The sequence below is a fragment of the Canis lupus genome, chromosome 20 (genome assembly GCF_011100685.1).
Source record: "Canis lupus familiaris isolate Mischka breed German Shepherd chromosome 20, alternate assembly UU_Cfam_GSD_1.0, whole genome shotgun sequence".
Classification (NCBI taxonomy): Eukaryota; Metazoa; Chordata; class Mammalia; order Carnivora; family Canidae; genus Canis; species Canis lupus.
In genome coordinates, this window is record NC_049241.1 from 1,350,022 (window position 1) to 1,373,879 (window position 23,858).

At 43.4% G+C, this 23,858-nt stretch overlaps 1 protein-coding gene across 1 annotated transcript; it reads left to right on the top strand.

The window, feature by feature from the left end:
- Positions 1-5,370: 5,370 nt before the first annotated feature.
- LOC111091423 (putative uncharacterized protein C3orf56) lies at positions 5,371-19,796 on the top strand. The gene is made up of 2 exons (XM_038565262.1): positions 5,371-5,660; positions 18,903-19,796. Exons 1-2 carry the CDS (start codon positions 5,494-5,496, stop codon positions 19,690-19,692), a joined length of 957 nt encoding a protein of 318 aa, XP_038421190.1. The 5' UTR covers positions 5,371-5,493; the 3' UTR covers positions 19,693-19,796.
- Positions 19,797-23,858: the final 4,062 nt, after the last annotated feature.

A 23,858-nucleotide genomic window follows, 5' to 3' on the forward strand; every position in this document is an offset into this window, starting at 1 on the left:
CGAGTAAAACAGAGCTCTCAGTTATGACCATTTATTTTTAATTTATTTTTACTGAGGTATAATTGACATATAACATTATATTAGTTGCATCAAACATGATTCGATATTTGTATACATTTCAAAATGATCACCATCCATCATCTGTTTACAGTTACAAATTTTTTCCCCTCCTGATGAGAACTTTTCAGATTTACTCTGTTAGTAAATACACAATACAGTATTATTAACTATTTCCACCATGTTGAACATTGCATCCCCATAAGTTATTTATTTTATAACTAGAGATTAGTTATTTAGTTTATAACTTTTGACATCCTTCACCCACTTCTCCCACCTCACCTCCTGTCTCTGTATGATCATTTTTATAAACATTTATTTTGGGGTAAATTTTGGCTAATGCAATAACATAAGAAACTAAAATGGAAGGTATAACTCTTGTAAACAAGCAGGCAAAATTATCATTAATTAATGTGTGTACAATTACATCTCCCTGAATAAATAAATAAATAATCCATTATAGTTGAAGGGACTTCTGTAAGGTATCTGAATGAAGGATAAATATGCACAAGTAAATAACTTCCCTATAGACATAAGAAGCCAGTTAAAAAACTGTGATGGGCACAGAGATGTGCCACGCAGCGCTTCCTTCATAGAAGGACTGTTGTTCCATCTGCTGGGAGTACAGTCAGCAGATAGCCTTCAGAGGAGAGCCCCTCAAGGAAGGCATCCAAGGCAAAGAGCCATCCAATCAAGAACATACCCGTCCAAGGCTATACATATCCAATGACTGAGTGAGGCAGGGGTCAAAGTCACCAAGGAGATCTGGTGAGTTCCCCATGGGGCCAGTATCACAGCTTGCCCTCTCTCTGCCCAGTCTTGCTTCATGCACCTCTCTTCCATGGCAGTGGTCCCAGAAGCCAGCTTCCTGAAGAATTCAACATGTAACAATGATGCTATGGGGAAATGTCCATTCTCAGTAGCAACAGAAAGCATAAAATACAAAGGAATTTCATAGACTTTCATAGAGAAAATTAAAAGCAAGGCAGAGTCCTGTTTCAAGACAATGGACTACCAAAGGGTAGAGTTGCCTCTTCTTGTGCTATATCAATACTGCTAATGAAAATACTCAAAAATTTTGAAGAAAAAACACCATTGGCCTTGCAAATAAGTAGGAGACTTCATGATGGTCTTGAAACTGTGAGAAGTCTAAATGAAGAAAACTGTCACCCAGACAGGGTAGGTTTTTTGTTTGTTTGTTTTTGTTTTGTTTTGTTTGCCAGAACAGAAGAATGCAAGGAGGAATGGCATTGGGGGATGCCAATGCCATCTCTAACCCCCACTCGAGGAGGGGCTAGGAGACTAATCTTCAGGAATTTTTAAGAGCAATCATTAAAAAAGAAAACAAAAACCAAACACTATCAGTAATACCACTAGAGAGATAAGGGCTACTACTTTATCTCTAAAACAAAGGCAGAGGGTTATGAAAAAAAGAAAGATTGTGGAAATAAAGTATATAATATTTCATATGGAGGACTAATAGATGGGATACACTGTAGAACAATGCAGCACAACGGAATGAAATAGATGGAAAGTTTGAAAGAATAGTTAGGGGACCTTGAATCTAGAAGTTTGTATATCTATCCAGTAGGGACTCCTGAATGGAAGGAAAAAAGAACTAGATAGGAAGCGATATTTTCAAAAAATAAGATGGAGGACCTGTTGAACCAAAGAAATAAATTAATCTTCAAATTGAAAACACACTAGTGTAGAGAAGAGCAGACCACTGTAAAACAACGAACTAGACACATAATGGTAAAATTTCATTACACCAAGGATAACAACTCAACTCTGATAGTTACCAGGATGGGCTATCTACAGGGAATGGGATTCAAATGAAAAAAGCAAAAGTGAAGGGAAGAATTTAAAGAACGGGGTCTTTCAAGTGCCAAGACACAGTAACTCTGCACCTAGCTTTCTACACCTAGCCATGAACAAAGACTGACAATGAGGTGAGGATGTTTTTTAATATAAAAGTGTTCTAATAAGTTTGCCACCCTCACAGATCTCACTGAAAAAATAAAGCAGGTACCCAAAAAATCCAGGAGGAAGTTGTGAAAAGACAAGAAGCAATGATGAGCAGAGATATACGTTAAAGGTATTTGGTTTACAGAAATATTCATTGAAAATAGTTTGGGATATGTGAGAAGAGCAGAGAGGGGTAAAATGATGCTAAGGAAATAATATCTGTTGAGGGAGAATAATGGTATTGATTCACTCAATTAAGGGTGGCCACTGTGAATGGGTTAAACATGTCTATTAAAAGATAAAGACTGACCGGTAAACATTAACACACAAGAAGGAGGGTATAGTAGTAGTATGGGACAAAATAAAATTCAGGGCAAAAATCAATTGAAAGAATCAAAGATAGTGGATCAGCCATGTTCTGGAAGCAAACACTTGCAGCGTTAACAGAAGAGTGACTAGTGAAATAAAAATTTATTTACAGAGGTATTGGTGGGCTGAAGGAACCAACAAGAGATGGCGAGGCACCCAAGGACTAGCCACAGTCTCCAGAGGATGAGGAGAGGGTGATGTTCTCAGGACCCGGGGCAGTTGTGGCTGAAAGAGGGGGTAGTGGCTACACTATTTGATAAGAAATACAGCTATGGTCAGCCCACAGCCCTGCAGGGAGAGACTGGATGGTGGGCAAATCTGGAAACTGAGCTCACTCCCCTTCCACCTTCTGGTCTCCTGGGAGTCAGAGAGGGTAGGGGTCTAGTAGTTGCAGGCCATCAAGGCCAGCCTCTGGGGTACCAAGCAGGGAAGAAAAGGGGGCTTGGGATGCAAGTAGAAAAATTATCACCAAGATGTACATTTCATACATGAACAACCACCAAAGAGATATTGTGAGCACAGCTCTTAGTCTATGCAATAACAAACCTGAATATCTATAAAGCAAAACTGATAGAACTATGAGTATAAGTGGAATAATCCACATGGCTCTCTCATAAAGGACCACACTGAGATGGTGAGAACATCAGAAATCCTCATGATAGGACCGTATAGTATCAATTAAAGCAAGGTATTACTAATTAGATGGAAGTTTCCAATGATAACATTGGAGTCAGCGAGAAGGGGTAAATGAAAGGATTTTGAGAGACTAGCATATATTGGGAGAAAGAATACAGATGTCAGTTAACACTAAAATTTCAATAATATGTGTGTATGTGTTAATTTAAAGGTAATGACTAGAAGAACAGAAATAAAAGGTATAACTTCCAAGGAAGTAGAGAGGGAAAATGGAACAAAAGGAATTAAGTGAGGAATGTCAGGATGGGAAAAACACCAAAAGTAACAAATAGAAAAAACAAACTGGAAAGAATAAATGCAAATGGATTATATTAATCTCCTAAAAGGTAGAGCCTCTCAAATTGGATTAAAACACAAAATCTAGCTATACTTTATTTACAAAAGGTGTACCTAAAATGGAATAAAGAAAAACGGGAAAAGGACAATAATACAAAGACACAACAGGCAAATGTAGACAAAAAGGAAAATGTAACCAAGTTATGTGGGAAAACATAATTGAGGGCAAAAGTGTTAAAAGAACAAAGAAATGTACTTAATTTTGATAAAAAGGCACATTCCACCAAGAATAAATCACCTCTATTGGCCTAAATAAGAAGCTTCAAAATATATAAATAAATCCATTAATATGAGGGGTTTAACAACACACGCATCTCAAGAAGTGACAGATCAAGTAGAAAAACAAGAAAGGATGAAAACATCCATTTTTCAGAGACTGAAGGTCTCCACGTGGTCAGTATTAGCACATGCCCACACCCTGGACCAGTGGTGTGCCCAGGAAGGTCAGAGCCAAAGGCTGGAATCTCTTCTCTGAAATGGGGAAAGTAACCCCAGAGCCAGTTCAGATGCCCATGTAGGGCTAGGGAGATGGGAGATGGGCACCTGCCTCTGCCGGCCTCGTCTGTCTCTCCAACACGGAGGCTACCTGGTAGGCCTCTGAGTGTGGGACTGCGGCAAGAAGTGACCATCCCTGCCCTTTGTATCTTTCAACTTTCTCACAGTGCAACCAGCTCTTTACTTTGGGCTTTGGGGACATAAGCGAGCTCTGAAAAATATTTTAGGAATTAGCCTTAGTATAGTGACAGCCCATGTATGTCACAATGTTATTTCCTGGATCCTACTGGTTTAGTCATGGTGGGAGGGAGGACTGTCATAGCAGCATCTACATCCCAAGGGGAGTGGGCATGAGATTGGGTCATAGGTCAGGGCAGAGCCCCTTTCCAGGTCCAGGGTCAGCAGGTGTGGCTAGCAATCTTACATTCCTAAATTTGAACGATTTTTAAGGGAGTTGCCCCCAAATTGTATAAACTTCAGATGCCTGCTGAAGCACATGATGCCCTTCTTGAAACTCTGCAGTGACTGCTCCTTGTAGGACAGAGACCAGCCAGATGGTCTGGGAGGTCAGCATCCTGCTGGTCCAGCTCCACACCCCGCCTAGCTTCCCGCTCCATTCATACTGGTCTTGTGGGCACCTAGAAGAGGTCTGCTGGGGCACCTGAGTGGCTCAGTCGGTTAAGCATCCAAACTCAGTTTTGGCTCAGGTCATGATCTCAGGGTTGTAAGATGGAGCCTCACAATGGGATCCATGCTTGGGGGGGCAGGGTTCTGCTTGAGATTCTCTTATGCCCCTCCCTCATTCATGCTCTCCTCTCTCATATATAAATAAATCTTAAAACAAACAAACAGAAGAGGTCTGCTCCTTTCCTGGGGCATTGGTAGATGGGGTCCCTGTGCCCATAAGGCCTTTACTCCTCAACCCCTTCTCCCAGCAAGGGTGATTCCCACTCCCCCTTCAGACCCAGCTCAAAGCCGCCTGGTTGGTCATCTTTCCTTGACCTCTGGTAACTAGATCAGTTATATACCCTGGACCCTCTCCTTGTCAGCATCCAATACAATTCTGTCTATACCTCTGTTTCTGGGATAAACAGATTATTGGATCAATCCAACCAGATTCTTGGCTCTGATTAAGTTAGGGATGTGTGCCATTTGACAGTGAACTCTGAAACTATATTCTCCTTCGAGTCAATCTGGTCAAAGCACCTTTCCTCACCCCCACCTGTCTCACTCCTGCCTGGTATGTCTGGGTCCCTCTAGCCCTAGGTGAGAGCAACAAGGTAGGGCAGAGACCATCACTGCCTCGTGCTCACAATGCCCCAGTGGTGGCCACCTCCCTGTCCTGGATTGTTCAAGGCCAATCCCTCTAGGCACAGAGCCAAAAAAAAAAAGACATCCTAGGACATTAGGCATCAGAGACAGGTGGTGCAGATCTTGTCTGATGGGGTCAGTCAGGTGTGGCATCCTGTTTGGACCAGGGGAACAATCTACTCTGGACTGAGGGTCACTGGCTCTTCCCTCCCATAGCCCTGATCTTCTTGCTGTCTCTTTGCTCAGCAGTTCCCTCTCCACATGCCCCTTACAAGACTGCTCCCTCCTCACTCCCCCTCTTGGGTTACCTGCTCAGCCTTCCCCCTGCATCTGCCAACACCCAGGCTTCCACCAGGACCACCAAGACTCCCACCCTGGAGACACCATCCTACAAATGGCGCACAATGCCCTCAGGGGTTCTTGTGTAGGTAGGTCTGGTACCCTGGCTCCTTGCCTCCCCACCCCCTACCCTGGTCTATGAATCTGAGAGTTGGGGTGTTTTGCCAAGTTTTCTCCAAGGTCCCCTTTGTGCCCCAACAATGCACTGAAATGCATTTATCTCCATAGCTTGTGAAACAATGAGGTGAGATCAAACTTTTTAGGATTTACCAAATTAATTGGTTAAAGCTGATCTTCCATTCCCTTTTTAACTTTTATTTTCTTTGTTAGTGAGCAGAACTTTTCATATGTTAGCTAGCCTCTCAGCCCTCAAAGGAACCCCACAGGCATGCAGCAGCCTCAGCCCCCATGGTGAACCTAGCCAGGGAATTAAAGGAGTAACCAGCCTTGTCATGAGGGTGCTTTCTGAGTCACTGACCCCATATGAGGTGCCCATTGTATGACCATATAGCATCTAGCCCTTTGGACTCACATGTAGATGCCCTTTGGTGGTCCTCTCTGGATGGGGCATCTCCCTCCAGCTGCCCCAGCACCTTCAATCTGGCCTTGGTCAAATGGCACACATCCCCAACTTTGATCCCCAAATGGGAAGCCAGCACCTGGCTACCTTGGCCTCTGGTGTATTTCCTTACCCCAGGAGGACCCCCCACCCCAATATTCCTCAGTCCCTCCAGCTCTGAGCCATTACACTCAGACTGCTTCTTAAACTAATAATGACAGACAGCTCAGGAGTCTTTGTAAAAACAAGTATAAGACAAGATAGAACCTAAAGCATCGTGAGTACATTTCCAGGTTCAGAAATTTAAATTAAGCTGAAGGAGCTCAGCTCCATGTTTGAGATGTGAAGGATGGATAGCCAGCCTGAAAAGGAGCTTTAAGTGGGTGTCCATAGGCCCTTCTTACGGAGGATGCAGAGGGCAAGAGGCCTTCTCATGAGCTAGTCCCTCAAATCCACAGGGAGAGGGGACAGAGGGAAGGGGACAGCTCTGGCTTCAGATGGAAGTAGAAGCATTGGTGAGAGGCCATGCTGGGGACAGCCCCAGGGCCTGATGCCCCACAGGGAGGAGATGATTGTGCTTCCCTGACCCTGGGTCACTTTGGGTGGCTGGATCATCCTTGCAGTGTGGGACATTCCCTCTCCACGTGCTGAGCATTAGGCTGTCTCCACTTGCCTCTCATTCTTGGGGAGGTGATTCCTCCATTGGGGTTTAGTTTGTCCTCCAGCTCCTCGGAATTTTCTTCCAATCTTGATTCTCCTGGTGAGTCTTTCCCCAGGGTGATATTCTTTAGAGCTGATTCCAGTTTGGCATATTATTTTTGAACAGGCCCTAGGCTCATTCGGGATTTTTCACTTTTTTTTTTAATTTTTTATTTATTCATTTGAGAGAGCGTGAGTGAGAGAGCATGAGCGGGGGGGGGGGGGGGGTAGGGGGGCAGAGAGAGAGGGAGAAGTAGACTTCCCGCTGAGCAAGGAGCCTGACTTGGGACTTGATCCTAATACCCTGGGATCACGACCTAAGTCTAAGGCAGACATTTAACCCACTGAGCCACCCAGGTGCCCCCAGGATTTTTCACTTCTGAATGAGGACAACAAGGTTTTAGGAAAACTGCATTTCCTTTCATGGAGTCAGCTTCCAATCAACTACTCTCATCTGAATGAATGTGAGGACCTGACCTCCAACGGCTGCGGGGGGTAGAATAACCACTGCCTCCTCCCAGGCCTGAGATCCGGGGCAGCCTGACCAGCACTTCCCACTGCCTGCCAGGGATCAGTGTGGAACCAGCTCTGCAGGGCTTCCCAAGGAGCCATGGCTCCACTAGGCACAACTAGGATGGAGAGGCTGCTGGCACTCTGCCTGAAGCCCGGCCCACACATGGCAACTGGGACGGGACCCTCCGTGTGGCTGGCCACGGAGGAGAACTCAAACATTCACAGCCATTCTCTCTCATCTCTATCCTTTTAACATTTTTACTATGAAAAAAACTTTAAACAGGGGCTCCTGGGTGGCTCAGTCAGTTAAGCATCAGACTCTCAGTTTTGGTTCAGGTCATGATCTCAGGGTCGTGAGATGGAGCCAGGCATCAGGCTCAGAGCTAGGCTCTACTTAAGATTCTCTCTCCCTCTCCCTTTGCCTCCCCACCGACCCTACTCGTATGTGTGCTCTCTCTCTTAAAAAACACAACAAAACAAAAACCTTTAAATATGAGAATAAGTAAAAAGAACATCCATGCTTCACTGTCTGAATTCAATAGGTATTAACATTTCTCCATATTTGCCCTCCCTTTCTCTCTCTCTGTCCCTCTCTCCACATACACACTGCTAAACTACTGAAAAATACATTAGAAATACTGGGATTCACCAGGAGGCATCTGCAACAAATCAGGACATTCTCTCACATTCACATATACCATTCTCTTATCTGCAACAGTGATCAGTTCCATGATAACATCTAATACTTATTTTACTCCATATTCAAATGTGCATAAATGTCCTTAGAACATATTTTATAGATAAAAAAAAACCCTAGGATCAATCAATAATGATGTATTGCAGTTGATTGTTATATCTATGGACTAAGATGCACATTTTTTAAAATTTATTTTAATCTAGATTAATCTAAATGTTTCCCCCTTTTTACTTTCTACTGCAAAATGGCATATATACAGTAAAGTGCATGTTAAGTGTATAGCTCAATGAATACTTTTTATTGAGACATAATTCATATAGCATATAACTCACCCTTTTAGATTATACTATTCAATGTTTTTTATTACAGTTAAAGCTTGTGCTTGTGAATCACCACTACCTAATTCTATAACAGTTTCATCCCCGCAAACAGAAACTGCATACCCATTAGCAGTCACTCTCATCTCTCACTTCCCCCCAGCCCCTTGAAACCACTAATTTAATTTGTCTCTATGAATTTGTCTGCTCTGGACATTTCATATAAATGCGTGGCTTCTTCTACTTAGTGGAATATTTTCAAGGTTTGTTCACGTTGTAGCATGAATTAGATTTCATTCCTTTTTGTGGTTGCACAGTATTTTATTGTTTGGACATATTTTTATTATCCACCCATGATTGGGAGACATTTAGTTTGTTTCACTTTTTGGCTACTGTGACTAACGCTGCAATGAACCTTCATGTACAAGCTTTTGTGTGGCTGGATGTTTGTTTTTGTTCCTCTTGGGTATAAACCTAGGATTGGAGTTGGTGGGTCATACAGTAACTCTATAATTAACTCACTGAGGAAGTGGGGAACTGTCTTCCAGAGCAGCTGCACCATTTTACATTCCTACCAGCAATGTGTGAGTCCCGCTTTCTCCACATCCTTAGCAGCACTAGTTGGCATCTTGTTATTGTAGCCATCCTGAGTGGCTATGACATACTTGTGGTTGATTTGCATTTCCCTAAGGACCAGTGATCTTGAACATCTTTTTATAAGGCGATTGACCACTTTTATATCTTTTTTGGAGAGATGTCTATTCAAATACTTTACCCATTATTAAATTGGGATTTTCACTTTTTATTGTTGAGCTGTAGGATTTTTTAACAAATCTGTTCAAAAAAAAAAAACAAATCTGTTCTAGGTAAATGTCTCTCATGAGATATATGATTTCTAAATATGTTGAATATGTTCTCTCATTCTTTGGATCTTTCTATTTTCTTGATGGTTTTCTCTGAAGCACAAAAAGATTTAATTTTGACGAAATCCAATCTATCTATTTTTCATTGGATTGTTGTGTGTTAGGTGTCATATCCCAGAAATCATTGCCTAATTCAAACATCATCCAGATTTACACTTATGTGTTCTTCTAACAATCTTATAGTTTTAGCTCCTGTATACAGGTAAAAATTTTCTTCTGAGCACTGCTTTCACTGCAACCAATTTTGTTTTCATTCATCTCAAAGTATTTTCTAATTTCCCTTGTGATTTCTTCTTTGACCCACTGGTTATTTAGAAGTGTGTTGCTTAATATCCACATATTTGTGAATGTACCAAATTGCCTTCTGCTATTGATTTGCACTTTTAGTCCAATGTGGTTAAAGAACATGCTTTGTATGATTTGAGTCCTACTAAATTTATTGAGATTTGTTTTATGGTGTAACAACTGATCAATCCTGGAGAATGTTCCATGGGCACTTGGGAAGAAAGTGTGTTCTGCTATTGTTGTGTAGAGTGTTTTAGAGATTCTGTTAAATCTAATTGGTTTCCAGTTTTGTTCACATCTTCTGTTCTCTGTTTAGTTATTCTGTTATCAAAAGTGAGGTATTAAAGCCTCCTATTGTGGTTGAATTGTTTATTTCTCCCTTCAATTCAGTTTTTGCTTCATGTATTTTGGGACTCTGTTGTCATGGGCATATATGTTTGTAATTGTTGTATCTTCCTGATGGATTGACTCTTTTGTCATTATAAAATGTCTTTCTTTGTCTCTAGTAACAATTTATGTCTGAAAGTGCTTTTATCTGATATTAGTATAGCTGTTCCAACTATCTTTTGGTTACCGTTTGTATGGAATATATTTTTCCACCCATTTGATTTCAAGCTATTTGTGTCTCTAAATCTAAAGCATATCTCTTGTATAGAGAGAGTATAGTTGGATCATGTTTTTAAATTTTATTTTATTTATTTTTTTTTATGTTTTTAAATTTTAAAAGTCTATTCTGCCAACCTTCCCCTTTTAATTGAAATGATTAATCCATTTATATTTATTGTGATTAGCATTAAAGTAGGATTTATGTCTGCTATTTAGTTCTTTGTCTTCTTTCTTGTTTGTTCCTCTAGTCCTCCCTTACTGCCTTCCTTTGTGTTAAATACATATTCTCCAATGTACCATTTTAATTTCCTTGTCATTTCTTTTACTATTTTTTTTTGAAGTGATTTTCTTAGTACTTACCCTGGGGATTACAATTTTTAAAAAAGACTTTATTTATTTATTCATGAGAGACACAAAGAGAGGCAGAGACATAGGAAGAGAGAGAAGCAGGCTCCATGCCGGGAGCCTGATGTGGGACTCGATCCCAGGACCCCAGGATTGTGAACTGTGCCAAAGGCAGACTCTCAACCACTGAGCCACCCAGGAGCCCCTGGGGATTACAATTAACACCTTTAATTATAATAATATAGTTTGGTTTAATATGAACTTCATTTCAATAATATATAAGACTTTGCTCCTATAAAACTATATTCCCTCCCCCTCCTTTATGCTATTATTGTCATACAAATTATACATTTATATTTGTGCCCATCAATAGAGATTAAGAAACATTGCTCTTTGTAGGACAGGAGAAAGAAAGAGCTATAAACAAAAAACATATTTGTACTATTTTTATATTTACCTATGTAGTTAGGTATGTATGTAGTTAGGCAGTTAGTTATGTAGTAAGGCAGATCTTCTAGCAATGGATTATTTGTTTTGTTTATCTGGGTTTTTGTTAACTTATTTTTCAGTTTTGAAAGATAATATTGTTGGACATAGAATTCTTGATTGATAGTCCTTTATTCCCCTGAGGGCTTTGAATATCTCATCTCATTGTTTTCATGATTTCTGTTAATCTTACTGAGGATCCCTTGTACATAATGAGTTACTTCTCTTTTGCCACTTTCGAGATTTTCTCTTTGGTTTAGCTTTTAATAGTTTGATTATAATCTAAGCATGTATCTCTTTGAATTTATTCTACTTGGACTTCATTGAACATTTTGAATATGAAGTTGTTTTTATCAATTTATTAAGTTTTTAAACGTTATTAAGATTTTTTTCTGCTCCTTTTTTGCTCTCTCCTCTTTCTCTGGAACTCCCATGTCAATGAATTTTTATATTTGGACACACATGTAACCACAGCTCAGGTCAATGTGTAAATTATCCCCAGCATTTAGGAGGTTCTCATGTGCCCCTTCCTATCAAATTACCCACACTCATTCTGAGGTTAATTTCTTTTTTTTTTCCTGAGGTTAATTTCTATTTTAACTTGTATCACTATAAATTATTTTTTGCCTGTTCTTGAATTTCATGTGACTGAAATAATATAGAATGAACTTCTTTTGTCTAACTTTTCTAGCTCAACAGGATATCTAAGATTCATCCCTTTTGTTAAATGTAGAAACAACATATTTGTTTTTATTATTGTGTGTATTTGTTTTTATTCTGGTATTTAAACATGTCACAATTTATGCATTTTACTACTGATAATTTAATTTTTTTCAGTTTTATCTTTGTGGATAAATATTCTTAAACTATAAACATAACTATAAACTATTCTTAAACTACTAACATAAGCTATAAATATTTTTGTACATATCTTTTGTAGACTCATGTAGTCACTTTTTCCCTCTGATATATATATATATATATATATATATATATATATATATATGGTATATATAATATATATATGGTATATATATCATGGTATAATAATTTCTGTATTATAGAGTACTGACAAAAGGTTTTCCAAAGCATTATTCCAGTTTAAAGTCCCACCACTAATTTTTGAAGTTCCAGTTCCTCCACATGTCTATCAGCACCAAATAATGTCAGTCTTTTTTATGTTAGCCATTCCAGTGGGTGTATGGTGGTATCTTATTTAAGTTGCATTTCCCTGATTACTAGTGATGTTGAGCACATGTTCATGTGCCTATTGGTCAGTTGGTTAGTCTCTTTTTCAGATCAAAACCATTTCTAAATTAAGCTGTATGTCTTTTTCTTATTAATTTTTAGGAGTTTTTTATGAGTTCTGCATACATATTGTTGGTTTAATATATGTACTACAAACCTCTTCCACCAGTCTGTAGTATTCATCTTCATTTTCTTTATGGTGTCTTCTGATGAACAGTTCTTAATTTTTTAAAAAGATTTTATTTTTATTCATGAGAGACACAGAAAGAGAGGCAGAGACACAGGCAGAAGGAGAAGCAGACTCCCTGTGGGGAGTCTGATGTGGGACTCAATCCCAGGACTCCAGGATCATGACCTGAGTTGAAGGCAGATGCTCAACCACTTAGCTACCCAGGCATCCCAACAGTTCTTAATTTTAATCAAGTTTAATAATTTTCTCTTTTTCAAATGGTAATTTTTGTTGTTACCTAAGTAATCTTGGCCTAGCCAAAAGTTATGAAGTTATGCCCTATATTTTACTTTTTATTTTAGAATAATTTTATATTGACTCGGTGATGGGCACTAAAGAGGGCACTTGATGGGATGAGCACTGGGTTTTATACTATATGTTGGCAAATAGAATTTAAATAGAATAAAAAATAATTTTATATTTACAAAAAGAGTTGCAAAAAACATTATAGAGTTTACCTAAACTCTTCACTCAGCTTCCTCTAATTTTAGTATCTTACACAACTACAGTACCTTTATCAAGACTAAGAAATAAGCATTCTTTTTTTTCTTTTAGAAACTTTATTATTTTATGTTTGAATTTAGGTCTATAACTCCTTTTAAACTAATTTTGTATATGGTATGATACATGGGTCATCTATTTTTAATATGGATATACATATGCCCCAGCACCATTTATTGAAAAGTATTTTATGTATATATTGAATCCTTGGTATCTTTGTTGAAAATCCTGAGAGTCTCTATATAAGGATTCACTATTTTGTTTCATTAACCTGTATGTCTAGTCTTACATAAACACCATGCTGGCTTTTTGACTATAACTTTACAGTAAGTCTTAAAACCTGACAGTGTAAGTTCTCCAGATTTATTCTTATATAAGTTTGTCTTGGCTATTTCTGGCTTAATCTCACTAGAAGTGTCAGAAATAGATTTTCTTAGTGATACTGGTGGCTCATTAATCAACACCATGGATGTTAAAGATGTTTAAAACTGAAGAAAGAAATTCAACTTTAAATAGAAAGATCACACAAATGTGTAGCTGAGCAAGCCACCATGAAACAAAAATGAATCATAATTACATTCCTATGATATGACAAAATAAGAAAGGATTAAGAAACAGTACTATTAATTACCAGGGGGAAAGGCACTATTTATATGGAAAAAGATTCTGATAAAATCACAAATCTCAGCAGCAAAGGTGGAGGCAAGAAGGTTAATTAAACAATATTTTCAAATTGCTTAGACCAAGTAACTCTGGATCTAGAATTTTATACCCAGCCAAACTATAAATTTTAAAAACTGAGAATAAGATAAATTTTCATATATAAAATCCAATCAAATTTTACCATTTACAGGTCCTTATAGAATTAATTACAGAATAGAAATCATAGAATTTAATGAATTATATATTGTATTACAGAATAATAATGTAAAAGGAAATGAATCCAGAAAGAAACTGTGTAAGTCATAAAGTAATGCACAGAGTCATTAGTGAAGGCTATTGTTAAATGTAAATAACTATTGACTTAAAAAGCTAAATATCAAGGTCAAACTAAGATTCCAAACATTAATATAGGATGTTAGGATATATGAGAGAATAATAGAAAAAAGTGGTTTAAATAATCTTATATCCTTGGAGGGAGAACATAGCTATTGATTTGCTAATTTAAGATAACAATCATGAATGGGTAAAATGATTTATTGAAAGATAAATACTATCTGGTGATACTGATGACTCAATGAAAGCATGTATGGTAATAGAGATATCAGATAAAATATAACTGAAGGTAAAAACCAACCTGAAGGATCAAGGGAAGTATCAGCCAAGGTTCTGGTGTGAAATGTTCAAGTGGTTCATTAAGGAATATTTAATGTTTAATGAATGAACTATTTTCAGCGACCTGGGAGGAGGTAAGGAAACAAAGAAGGGAAGGTAATGCACCCAGGGACTATAGACAGTGGGGAGTCCTTGCCATTTCTGGGTCTGAAAGGGCAGGGATGGGGCAATGACATGAATTCCACAGGGAGCCAGAGCTCTGAGGAAAGGCTGCTTGACCTGAGCTGTGGCATTTTGTACAGGATATAAAGAGTTTTAATAGAACATGTAAAAAGATTACCTTTATATAAGACTTTGTATGCATGATAGCCCTGCAATGTTGTGACCAGAAGCACAGAAAATGGAGCAATTCTACCCCATTACTAGTGATGTAGCCTCATGTGCAAAATGGGAAAAGCGCTGAAGCCAGCACCCTAGTGGCAGCACCAATCCTTTTTTTTAAAAAAAGATTTTTATTTATTTATTCATGAGAGACACAGAGACTGGCAGAGACACAGGCAGAGAGAGAAGCAGGCTCCCTCTGGGGAGCCTGACGTGGGACTCCATCCCAGGACCCCGGGACCATGACATGAGCTGAAGGCAGAGGCTCAACCACTGAGCCACTCAGGTGCCCCATCAGCACCAATCTTAACAGAGTACACTTAGGCTTTGCCCAGTCCCCCACCCTAATCAGGGGTGTGAGCATAAGTAGTGACTGCTCCTGATCACTTGGGATGATCATTTGTGTCCCATATACATTTTGCCATGTTTACTTTGGAGCTTCTTGTGACCTTCTGGAATATGTATTGACTCCATAAGAAAATGCAGCCTCACATTTTAAACAATTGGATTTTCTAAATCCTGATGGTTGTGCTGTGGTGGGTCTTGCAGGGTGACATGAAGATTAAAGGATTGTTAAAAAAAAATCAAACAAACTTCAATCTAGAAATCCAGAGATCTAATTGACTTTACTGAATGATTCCTGAATGGGGCAGCATCCCATCTAGCAAGTAGAGGGGAGCTCCAAAGGCTATGGGAAGGGAAAGGTTTTTAAAGGTAGAACAAGGAAGTCATAAACAGAAAAAGGGATTATTTCAGGTGAGGGCAACATCAGTTGTGGACGAAGAGTTTTACTAGGTGGGTTACCTCATCTTCCTTTGGGGGATGGACAGGGCCCAAGTGACAGATTGCCTTTTGGTCCTGATCAGAAAATTCCTGGCTGACTGGTTAAAAGTTTCATTCCAGGGAGGTTGAAACTGCAGGTAGGTGAGGTTTCAAGTCTTAGTTTGCTGACTTGGCCTAAGTGACGCCATGTTGTGGGTTTCTTTGAACCCAATACACATGAAGTGCTTAGGACAGAGCTGGTCACAGAGTGACCTTTCATTAAACTTTGGAAATTATGAGGATTCTTATAGGGTATAGGTAAAATAGAGCATGCAGGAGCCAGAGTGCTCAGGAAAGGTCACCTACATTGGGGCAGAGCAACCATGCATCCATGGGGCAGAGGGAGACTGACCTGGGAACTGGGGCCACAGTACTGCCTGGAGAACACAGCACCTCTTCAGAGACCATTTCAGCCACGACTGTCAAAGCGTCAGGATTCCAGAGACTTTGTTGGAAGGGAATATTCTAGGAAAATCAAGTGAGTATACTATGATAAAGGACAAATTTAGCCTAAAGGGTATGGGATGTGAGACGGTCAATCTTCTCTGGGGTGTGAGCCATGGAAAAGGGGATTGAGTCCCAGATGGGTGTGATTCCCTGAAGATTCTTCCCTGGAGACCTGGATCCTAAGAACCTTGCCCCCACATCCACCCCAGGGGCCCAGGTCAGGTCAATCTGAAATCCCATCTGAGGCATGCCCAGAGTGTCTGGGTCATAGAAAGGGAATTTGCAACTAAGGGAATTGAATTTTATGTTTTGATAGTTACTGTCAAATCAAACCCCAAAGAATAGTGTGTGCTCCTTTAACAACAAAACAGTGTGAGCTTTTCTCCATAGCCTTTAAAATACCATTGCAAAGCTTTATTTTTTATTAAATTAGCTGTAAAAATCAAAGTTCCGTTCTTTTCAAAATTTGACTTTTTAAGCATCTAAACATCTGGTGAAACTGGGCATTTTTACATGAAAAATGACAAACATTAACTTATTCTGGGACTTGCTTGTAGCTGCCGTCTATCTGATTTATAGATGGGTTCTTTATTTTCTTACTACTGACTAGTAGGCACTTTATTAGAAGATTATTAGCCCTTGTCTGCCATATGTTGGAAATACCCTGCTCATTTTGTGGTTTGCCTTTTGATTTTGAACATACCGATTTTGTCTTTTTCATTTTTAACTAGATAGGTTTTAAATTTAAATATTTTCTGATCTTCATACCATGCACAAATGGCCTCCTCCACCATGTTAAGTTTTTTTGAGAACATTTCTTGGAAGGTTTGAGTGTTAACTCTATAGAGGATGCTCTGAACCTGCATGGGCTACGAATGTCACAGTCCACGAGTTTGTGGATTCAAACTGGAATGGTTTCCTGGAACCGAACTTGCTTTCCTTCTAGAGCCCCCCTTTGGGCAGTTGTGGAAAAGATGCTCCTCCTCAGTGCTGGCTAGCTGGTCACTTGGGCCTTTCCCAGCATGTTCCAGGCTTTCCTAGGCCCCATTCCGGGAAGTGATCCTGCATCCCAGGCCCAGGGTGGGGGTGGCTGGGCATCAAGGATCTGGGAGCACAGGTCTGTTGGTTCCTATTGGGCCTTCAGCTGCGCCTCTGTCCCTCTCGTCCCTGCTGGCATTGAGGATGCACCAACCTCCCTTCTTGCCTCTTTTATATGCCTAAAGAGGACCCTCTGTGGGGCTGCTGCCCTCTCCTCAGCCCTGGGGCCCCCACGCCATTCTCAGTCAGGAGGGGATGAGTTGCCTCTTCAGTCACACATTTTAGGAGTGGTGGGGCAAGCCCACCCTCTGCCCTCCCCAGCAATTCCAGCTCACATCAGGGCTACACCTGCTTCCCAGGCCGTACCAGGACAGAGCACTGATTCGTGCTTCCTTCCAATCTGTCCTTAGCCTGGGCACCAGGAAGGAGGAGGAAGACAGCTCTTGGACCGCCTTTTGCCAGTGACTCTTCCTCCTGCCTGTGTCGGAAGAGAAGGGGTAACCCTGATCACATGGTGCCCACCCAGACCAAACTCAGCCTTTCTCCCAAACTCCCCAGTGTCCCTGACTCAGGGAACCGGCTCTTGGTCTACCCTGTTGCTCAGGCCAGACCTGGAAGGAACATCAGCCTGGAATCCTGCCCCTTAGCCTCCATCCAACCACCAGCCCTGTCATCTCGGCCTCCCAAACACAGCTTGGGCCAGTCTGCTTCTCCCCATCTGCCTTCCCTCCTCTGGCTCCAACACCACCATCCCTCAATCTGTGCCCTAGCTTGTCTTCCTTCCGTAGGCCTGTGATTCCCACCTGGGCTCCCCTCTCCGATTTAGAGAGGCTTCTGGAACATGAAGCTGGTCATACCACCTCTCTAGACTCCCAAGGTTTCCTGCTGTCCTGTGTACGGGAGGGTCTCCGCAGGCATTCACAGGGACCCTCATGATCTGACTGCCCTCTTTTCTAGAGTCTTCACCTGCTCTGGGCTCTGCCCAGCTTCTGGCTCCCAGTGTTCTGCTGAGCGCACACCGGGAGACTTGACTGGTTTCTTTTGTGTGCAGGATCTTGTGCAGCAGGCTGGTGTTTGTTGGGTGCTGCCCATCAGCTGTGGTTCAACCTACCTTTTGTGGCTGCTCCAGCCAGGGCCCCAGGAGCCCTGATCACACCAGCTTCTGCTCCTGGGTGCTGGGGACTGGGTATTTTCTCCTAGCCACCAGCCCCTTGACCATCTGTCTGCTTTATGCCACACCCTCAACGTGCAGGCTATCCCATCGCAGACTGCCAGAGTGACTCCTGGGCACCAGTTCTTACCTCAGAAACCTCTGCAAATTGTAAGGAAACCCCCCCCAGGGGACCTTTGTTATGTCGAGAAATAGTTGGGACCACTGGTGTGTCCTCTCCTGGCCCTGCTGGGTCCCTCAAGCATCTCCTTACTTCCTTTACACCAGTTTATACCACTTCCTCGTTGTGCTGCATGTGGCTGCTGATTATGCCATTCAGAACATTCCAGGAGAAAAAAAGTGTAGCTTTATGTTCTGCACTCTTTAGGGGAAATTGTTTGGGGAAGAGCCTGATTTGTGGAGAGGAAGTGCAGGGACGGGAGACAAGGATGGAATTCTTCAGGAACTTTCTAAGCAGACTCCACTTTCTGGTGGTTTACTGTATGTTTCTGACTTTTCTGTTCTGCCATGAGTCAATTTGAGGTGTTCAGTGAGCTTGGCCATTGGAATGAGAGTGAATTCAGAACTTAGGATTTGATGTCATAAGTTATTAGCCATGCAGGTGCCACATACACCTCCTCCTGCACAGGGTCACTTTTGCTGTTACAACATTCCCTCTCTCCTCATCCTCCCTAAGATGAACAAAGCTCTGTGACCACCTCACCTGGAACTTTTCCTGCCCTCTCCTCTGATTCCCCCTTTGAATCTTCCTCCTTGCCCCGTCTCTCACCCTGTCTGCTTGCCCCACAGATACCAAGGAGCCACCTGGAGGGGCCGTTGGGAATCAGCCCAGGAGGGAAACGCCTGGCTGTCTGGCTTTGGAGGGCGGTTCTCATCTGAGATGGGGGCAAGTGCATCTACAGAACCAGCCAGGCAGAGCGTCCACCCTGCATCTCAGATCCCTGAGGAAGCTCACGTGACTCCAGCGGTCGCCACCCCCTGGGCACCTGTGCACTCTGCCTATGGAGCCCAACCTGCAATTGACCCAACCCTCTGGCCTGTCATGGGAGCCCCCTGTGCTGTCCACCCCTGCATGGGGTACCCAGCCCCTTGGAGTTACCCGTGGGTGGGCGTTGGCAGTCCTCTCTGGTTAGGGCATCCCCCTCCAGCTGCCCCAGCACCTTCAGTCTGGCCCTGGGGCTTCTCCAGCTTTGATCCCCATGTGGGAAGCCAGCACCTGGCCACCATGGCCCCCAGGGGATTTCCTTGCCCCTGGGGACCCCCACCCCCATGCTCCTCAGTCCCTCTGGCTCTGAGCAGGGACGCCTCTGGCTACTCTCCCCAGGTGGGATGGCAGGCTCCTGCCAGCTCAGCCTTCCCAGCTGCCGTGGGGAGACCATCCAGAGGAGCTCCTCACTTGAAGAGGTGCCAAGCCCCTCCCTCAGAATGGGCTTCCAGGTTCAGCATTTGGGCCCCTGCACCACCCTCCAGCCCAGAACTCTGCCCCCTGCCCCCTTCCCCCAGTACAGACTCTCCACCTGAGCCCTGCTGTCCCCACTGCCCTCGGCCACCCTGCAGGGCCTGCGGCCGCCTCTTCTAGCCCCGAGGTGTTGTTGGGCGCCTCCCACTCCAACACTTAGGGAGCCGTGGGATCCAGTGAGTGCAATGTTTATTTTAATGTAACATCTGCCCTACTGTAATGCATAGAGGTAAAGCATGCATTCATATAAATTATTTAATGGTGACTGTGTTTTTGAAATGGAAATAAATGATAGTGTGCTGTCAATTGTATCTTTCTTATTTTTCATACATTAGTATATCTTAAGATCTAGTCTTCCCTGTATATGTTTATAGTACAGTTCATTTATGGTTTCAAATGTATTAACATAAAGTTTTCAGTATTATTACTTCCTATCATTTGTAGGATCTGCTGTATCCCACTTTTCTTTCCTAATATTGCATATGCTAAAGGAAGGAAGAAGGAAAAGAAAATCTTGCCTTGGGTGTGTCTGTTTTATTAGAACCTACTGTGGACACACTGATTCTCTTCTTGTGTCTTCTGAAGTGTCTCTTCACTTCTATTTCTTGCAGGCTTCTTGTTCGTTTTGTAACTTCTTAAAGATGACACTCAGTCAACTCATGTTTCGCTTTCATTCTTTTCCAATATGAATTTTTAATGCTATAAACTTCCTTTTAAGTATACCGCTTTATGTGCACCCCACAGTAGTGATATGTGATATGTTTATTTTTGTATCTTCTTAAACAGTCACCATTAAGTTGTCTTCTTGTTCCAGACAAACCAGAATCCTTTCTGTGGTTTTAAATGCCTCTTGTAGCTCTCTAGAATATCCCAATCACTATTCCATTTGCTGTTGCTGTTACAGTAGACTACTAATTAAAGTGAGAGCAATGTGTATGCAATGTAGCTGGAACATTAACATAGAAGTTGTTTGCTTCTACTATTCATATACTAACAGCACGTGTGCTACCCTGCAAACTACAGTTTCACGGAGCAGCATTTTGAACATTTGAAAAAGTGTTTTTGGAGTTTGAAATCATTGATCTGGTAGGATCAGTTGAATTAACCTTGAAGAATGCACCTCCGTTCCCGAGATCCACAGATTCCTGGAAAATCCAGCCTATGGTGGGGTGTCTGTGCCAGGCTTCCAAAGGTGTGGCGGGGAAGGGGCCCTGGTCAGGAGGACCTGGGCTGGAGTGGCAGGGTGAGCATGGCCCGGCCTCTTCCCCGGGGGAGGATCCACGTGCAGTGAATGTTTCTTCACTGTGCAGTCCTCCAACCTGGGAGACCATTCCCTCCTCTTTACAACTTCCCTCTAGGCTTTGTGTTCTGGAGGATGCTTTCTCTAAAAAAGATGTGAAATGCCCTTGACTCAGACTGAGGCTTCTCTTGGACTGTGAAGATACATTCCTCTTTTTGAATGGATTGGAAAAGTCTGAGCAGACCAGAGAGACTGCTGGTGACAGGTGCCCATGTGACTAGATGCCCCAGGAGGCCATGGAGGCAGGCACTGGCCTCAGGAGATCTGGGCTGCTCGGCCATCACCTCCCACGGTGTCCCCAAGGACCAACCCGAACGAAGTCGGGGAGCCTTTGTGTCACCACAGCCTATCACAGACCTGGCTCCACCAGGCACACAAAGCACAGGGAACCGCAAACATCACTTGCTGCTGGGACAGGACCCTCGAGGGAGCTGCTTGGCAGGGAGGTTGAGGACAGATAAAATTTGCACCTCCTGCCTCCTGTGGCTGTGCAGTGCTCTGCTTGGAAGGTGTGCCCCTGCCCCCTTCCAGAAACCCCCGGAAGCCCCTGCCCTCCCCCAGAAACACAGGGGGCTGCTGCTGTGTCCGGAGCATTAGAACAGAGGAGGGGAGGAAGCTGGGCATTGTGCGGATGTGAGCACCCAAAACAGACACCTAGGTAGTAGAGCTGACATGGGCACCTCTGTCTGCCCTGTTCCACAGCCTTGCTGTCCCCACTTCACCTGGCCCCTCTCACCCTCTGAACTCACAGAACTGAACTCAACTGTAAAGCTTGGTTGTTCCTATGCCAACCTTATAGTTTTCCCACATTCTTATACTTTGTATTCTATTTCACACTAGCTTTTGTTACTTCAATTGCTCTATTTTCAAGGGCTGCATTACATATTACACATAATCACTTAAGAAAATGAGAATTCATGGTCATTCATCATCCGTACAATATACAGCTAGATACAATGGACACAGAACGTGATGACACGGTGGCCAGATGTCCGCGGCTGTAGGTCTGTCTCCAGCCTAGTCTTGCTTTGATAATGAGATGGGCAGGTGTAGGAGATTGGGCCAACTGCCCCAGCCTGGCTTTCTCTCCAGGGTCGCAAGGACACACGTGAGTGCCTGTTCCCCGACTCTTCTTCCACAGCCTGCACTGGGGATACCTGGACTTGGCTACGCCTGCCTCTGCTGGCCCAAGCTCCACACTGCGGTGTCAGCTCTGCCCTGGGTATAGGGCAGGGGCTGAAGAGAAGTCTCGGCTGCATCCCAGGAGGAGGGATCCAGGCTATAAAAAGAGCCACAAGCTCCTCACCCTATCTCCCCTCCTCTTAGGCTTGTGACTCAGTTTCCCCAGCCTTACTGGCCCTTGAAGACAGCCCTGCCAACAAGATGCCCTCCCTCATTGGCGACTCCGTCTTGGCCAGGCTGGCCTACTAGTGCTGGGGAAGCTGCCTTCCCCAACTGTCACCGCCAACCTGGGCTGACTTACCTCCCCTAGGGTGCTCACATCTCCCAAGGGCCGAGTGAGGATAAATTACAGGGGCAGGGCCTCGAGTGGGCAAACCTCATGCTGGGCTCTGTGCCAGTCCTTCTGCTCTGCACCCAAGGATGAAGGCTCCCTGACAAGGTCAGCTGATGGGAGGCCTTGGAGGGAGGGAATCATTCGAGGGAGGAAAGAAGGGACAAAGCCAGGGCTGTTTCCCCTCAATTTGCTTCCCGGGCTCTAGTTCCCCTGGGCAGCCCTTCTAAGGCCACTCTGACACCCTGAGATCGGGTTCTGGTGGCATCCTCACTCCCCTTGTCATTCAGCTGAGGGTGGGGGCCTCTTGCTGTTCCCCCAGGCTTCTCAGCTCTTCCATCACCTGCGTAACCAAAGCTCTGAAACAAATTCACTTGGTTTATAAGACTTCCAGGGGCTTATCTCCTGACAGATTGGCTGCGCCATGTAGCAATGCTAAGGAGGGAGCAGGAGGGTGAGGACCTGCACCCTTGACAGGATGCTGACTTGGGGAAGACTGGGCAGCCCTGCTGTGGTCTGGGATTCCGAGTCTGGGGAATCCCAGAACCTTCCTACTCTCCTCTTCACTGCTTGGCTAGTTAGCATTTATTGCAACATGAGGCATCAGGGTGGGAAAAGGTTGTGCAAGGGAGACGTCAGGGTGACTGCTCAGCTGCACAACCAGCTTCTGAAGGATGTGGCCACGGCCCAGCCAGAGGCCTCCAGAGACACACCTGCCATGGACAAGTGGGCTTCCTCATCTCCAGCGACAGATAACACGGGGTATCTCAGTGGAGGGTGTCAGAAAGAAACCATTACTGGATTGAGGCTTTGGCTGGGTGGTTTGGGGAAGCGTCTAAGGAAGCAGGAGTTAACTGCATGGTTATAGCCAGAGTGTGGAGACAATTCCATGACGGGCTTCTGGATGAACCTTATCTACACGGAGGGGAAACCAGCACAGAGACAGAAGCTCACGTTCGCCACAAGAAGGGGGCATTGGTGTTTGGTTTCTCTGGGCGGAGCCACAACTGTAGGGTGGTCTGGCGTCTCCCTCAAGGGTGGTCTCAGGGGGATCTAACCTGAGGTCGGTGGTCTGTGAGGCTCTGTCCCACTGAGAGCGGAACTGCCCAGCTGGCCACACCCGACCGCCTTCCACATGGTGGGGCTGCTCCTTTTTCTTTCTCTATAGGTATTGTATAAGACACGTGTGAGTATGGCCATTCCCTGCTCAAGCTCCGGTAAGGCCCTGCACGGCCAGCCACCCCTTCGCCAGGCTCACAGGCCAACGGCAACAGTGTCAGCACCTGTGCCAGCTAACGTAATCCTCGCTGCAGTCCTGCTAGTGTGGCTGGTACTATCATCTCCATTTTCCAGATGAAGAAACTGAGGCACAAGGAAGCTAAGGCCTTGCTAAGGCCACGCTCTAGAAAGTGGCAGAGCTGGCTGGCTGCCTGTGACAGGCTGGCGGCAGATTCTGTGCTACCGACCGTCACA

What these genes read in the sequence shown, in the direction of transcription:
- LOC111091423 (XM_038565262.1), top strand. Translation starts at nt 5,494, where the DNA reads ATGCCCCTTACAAGACTGCTCCCTCCTCACTCCCCCTCTTGGGTTACC. An exon ending in CCTCAGGGGTTCTTGTGTAG is followed by an intron (nt 5,661 to 18,902) that starts GTAGGTCTGGTA and finishes CTTGCCCCACAG; the next exon opens with ATACCAAGGAGCCACCTGGA.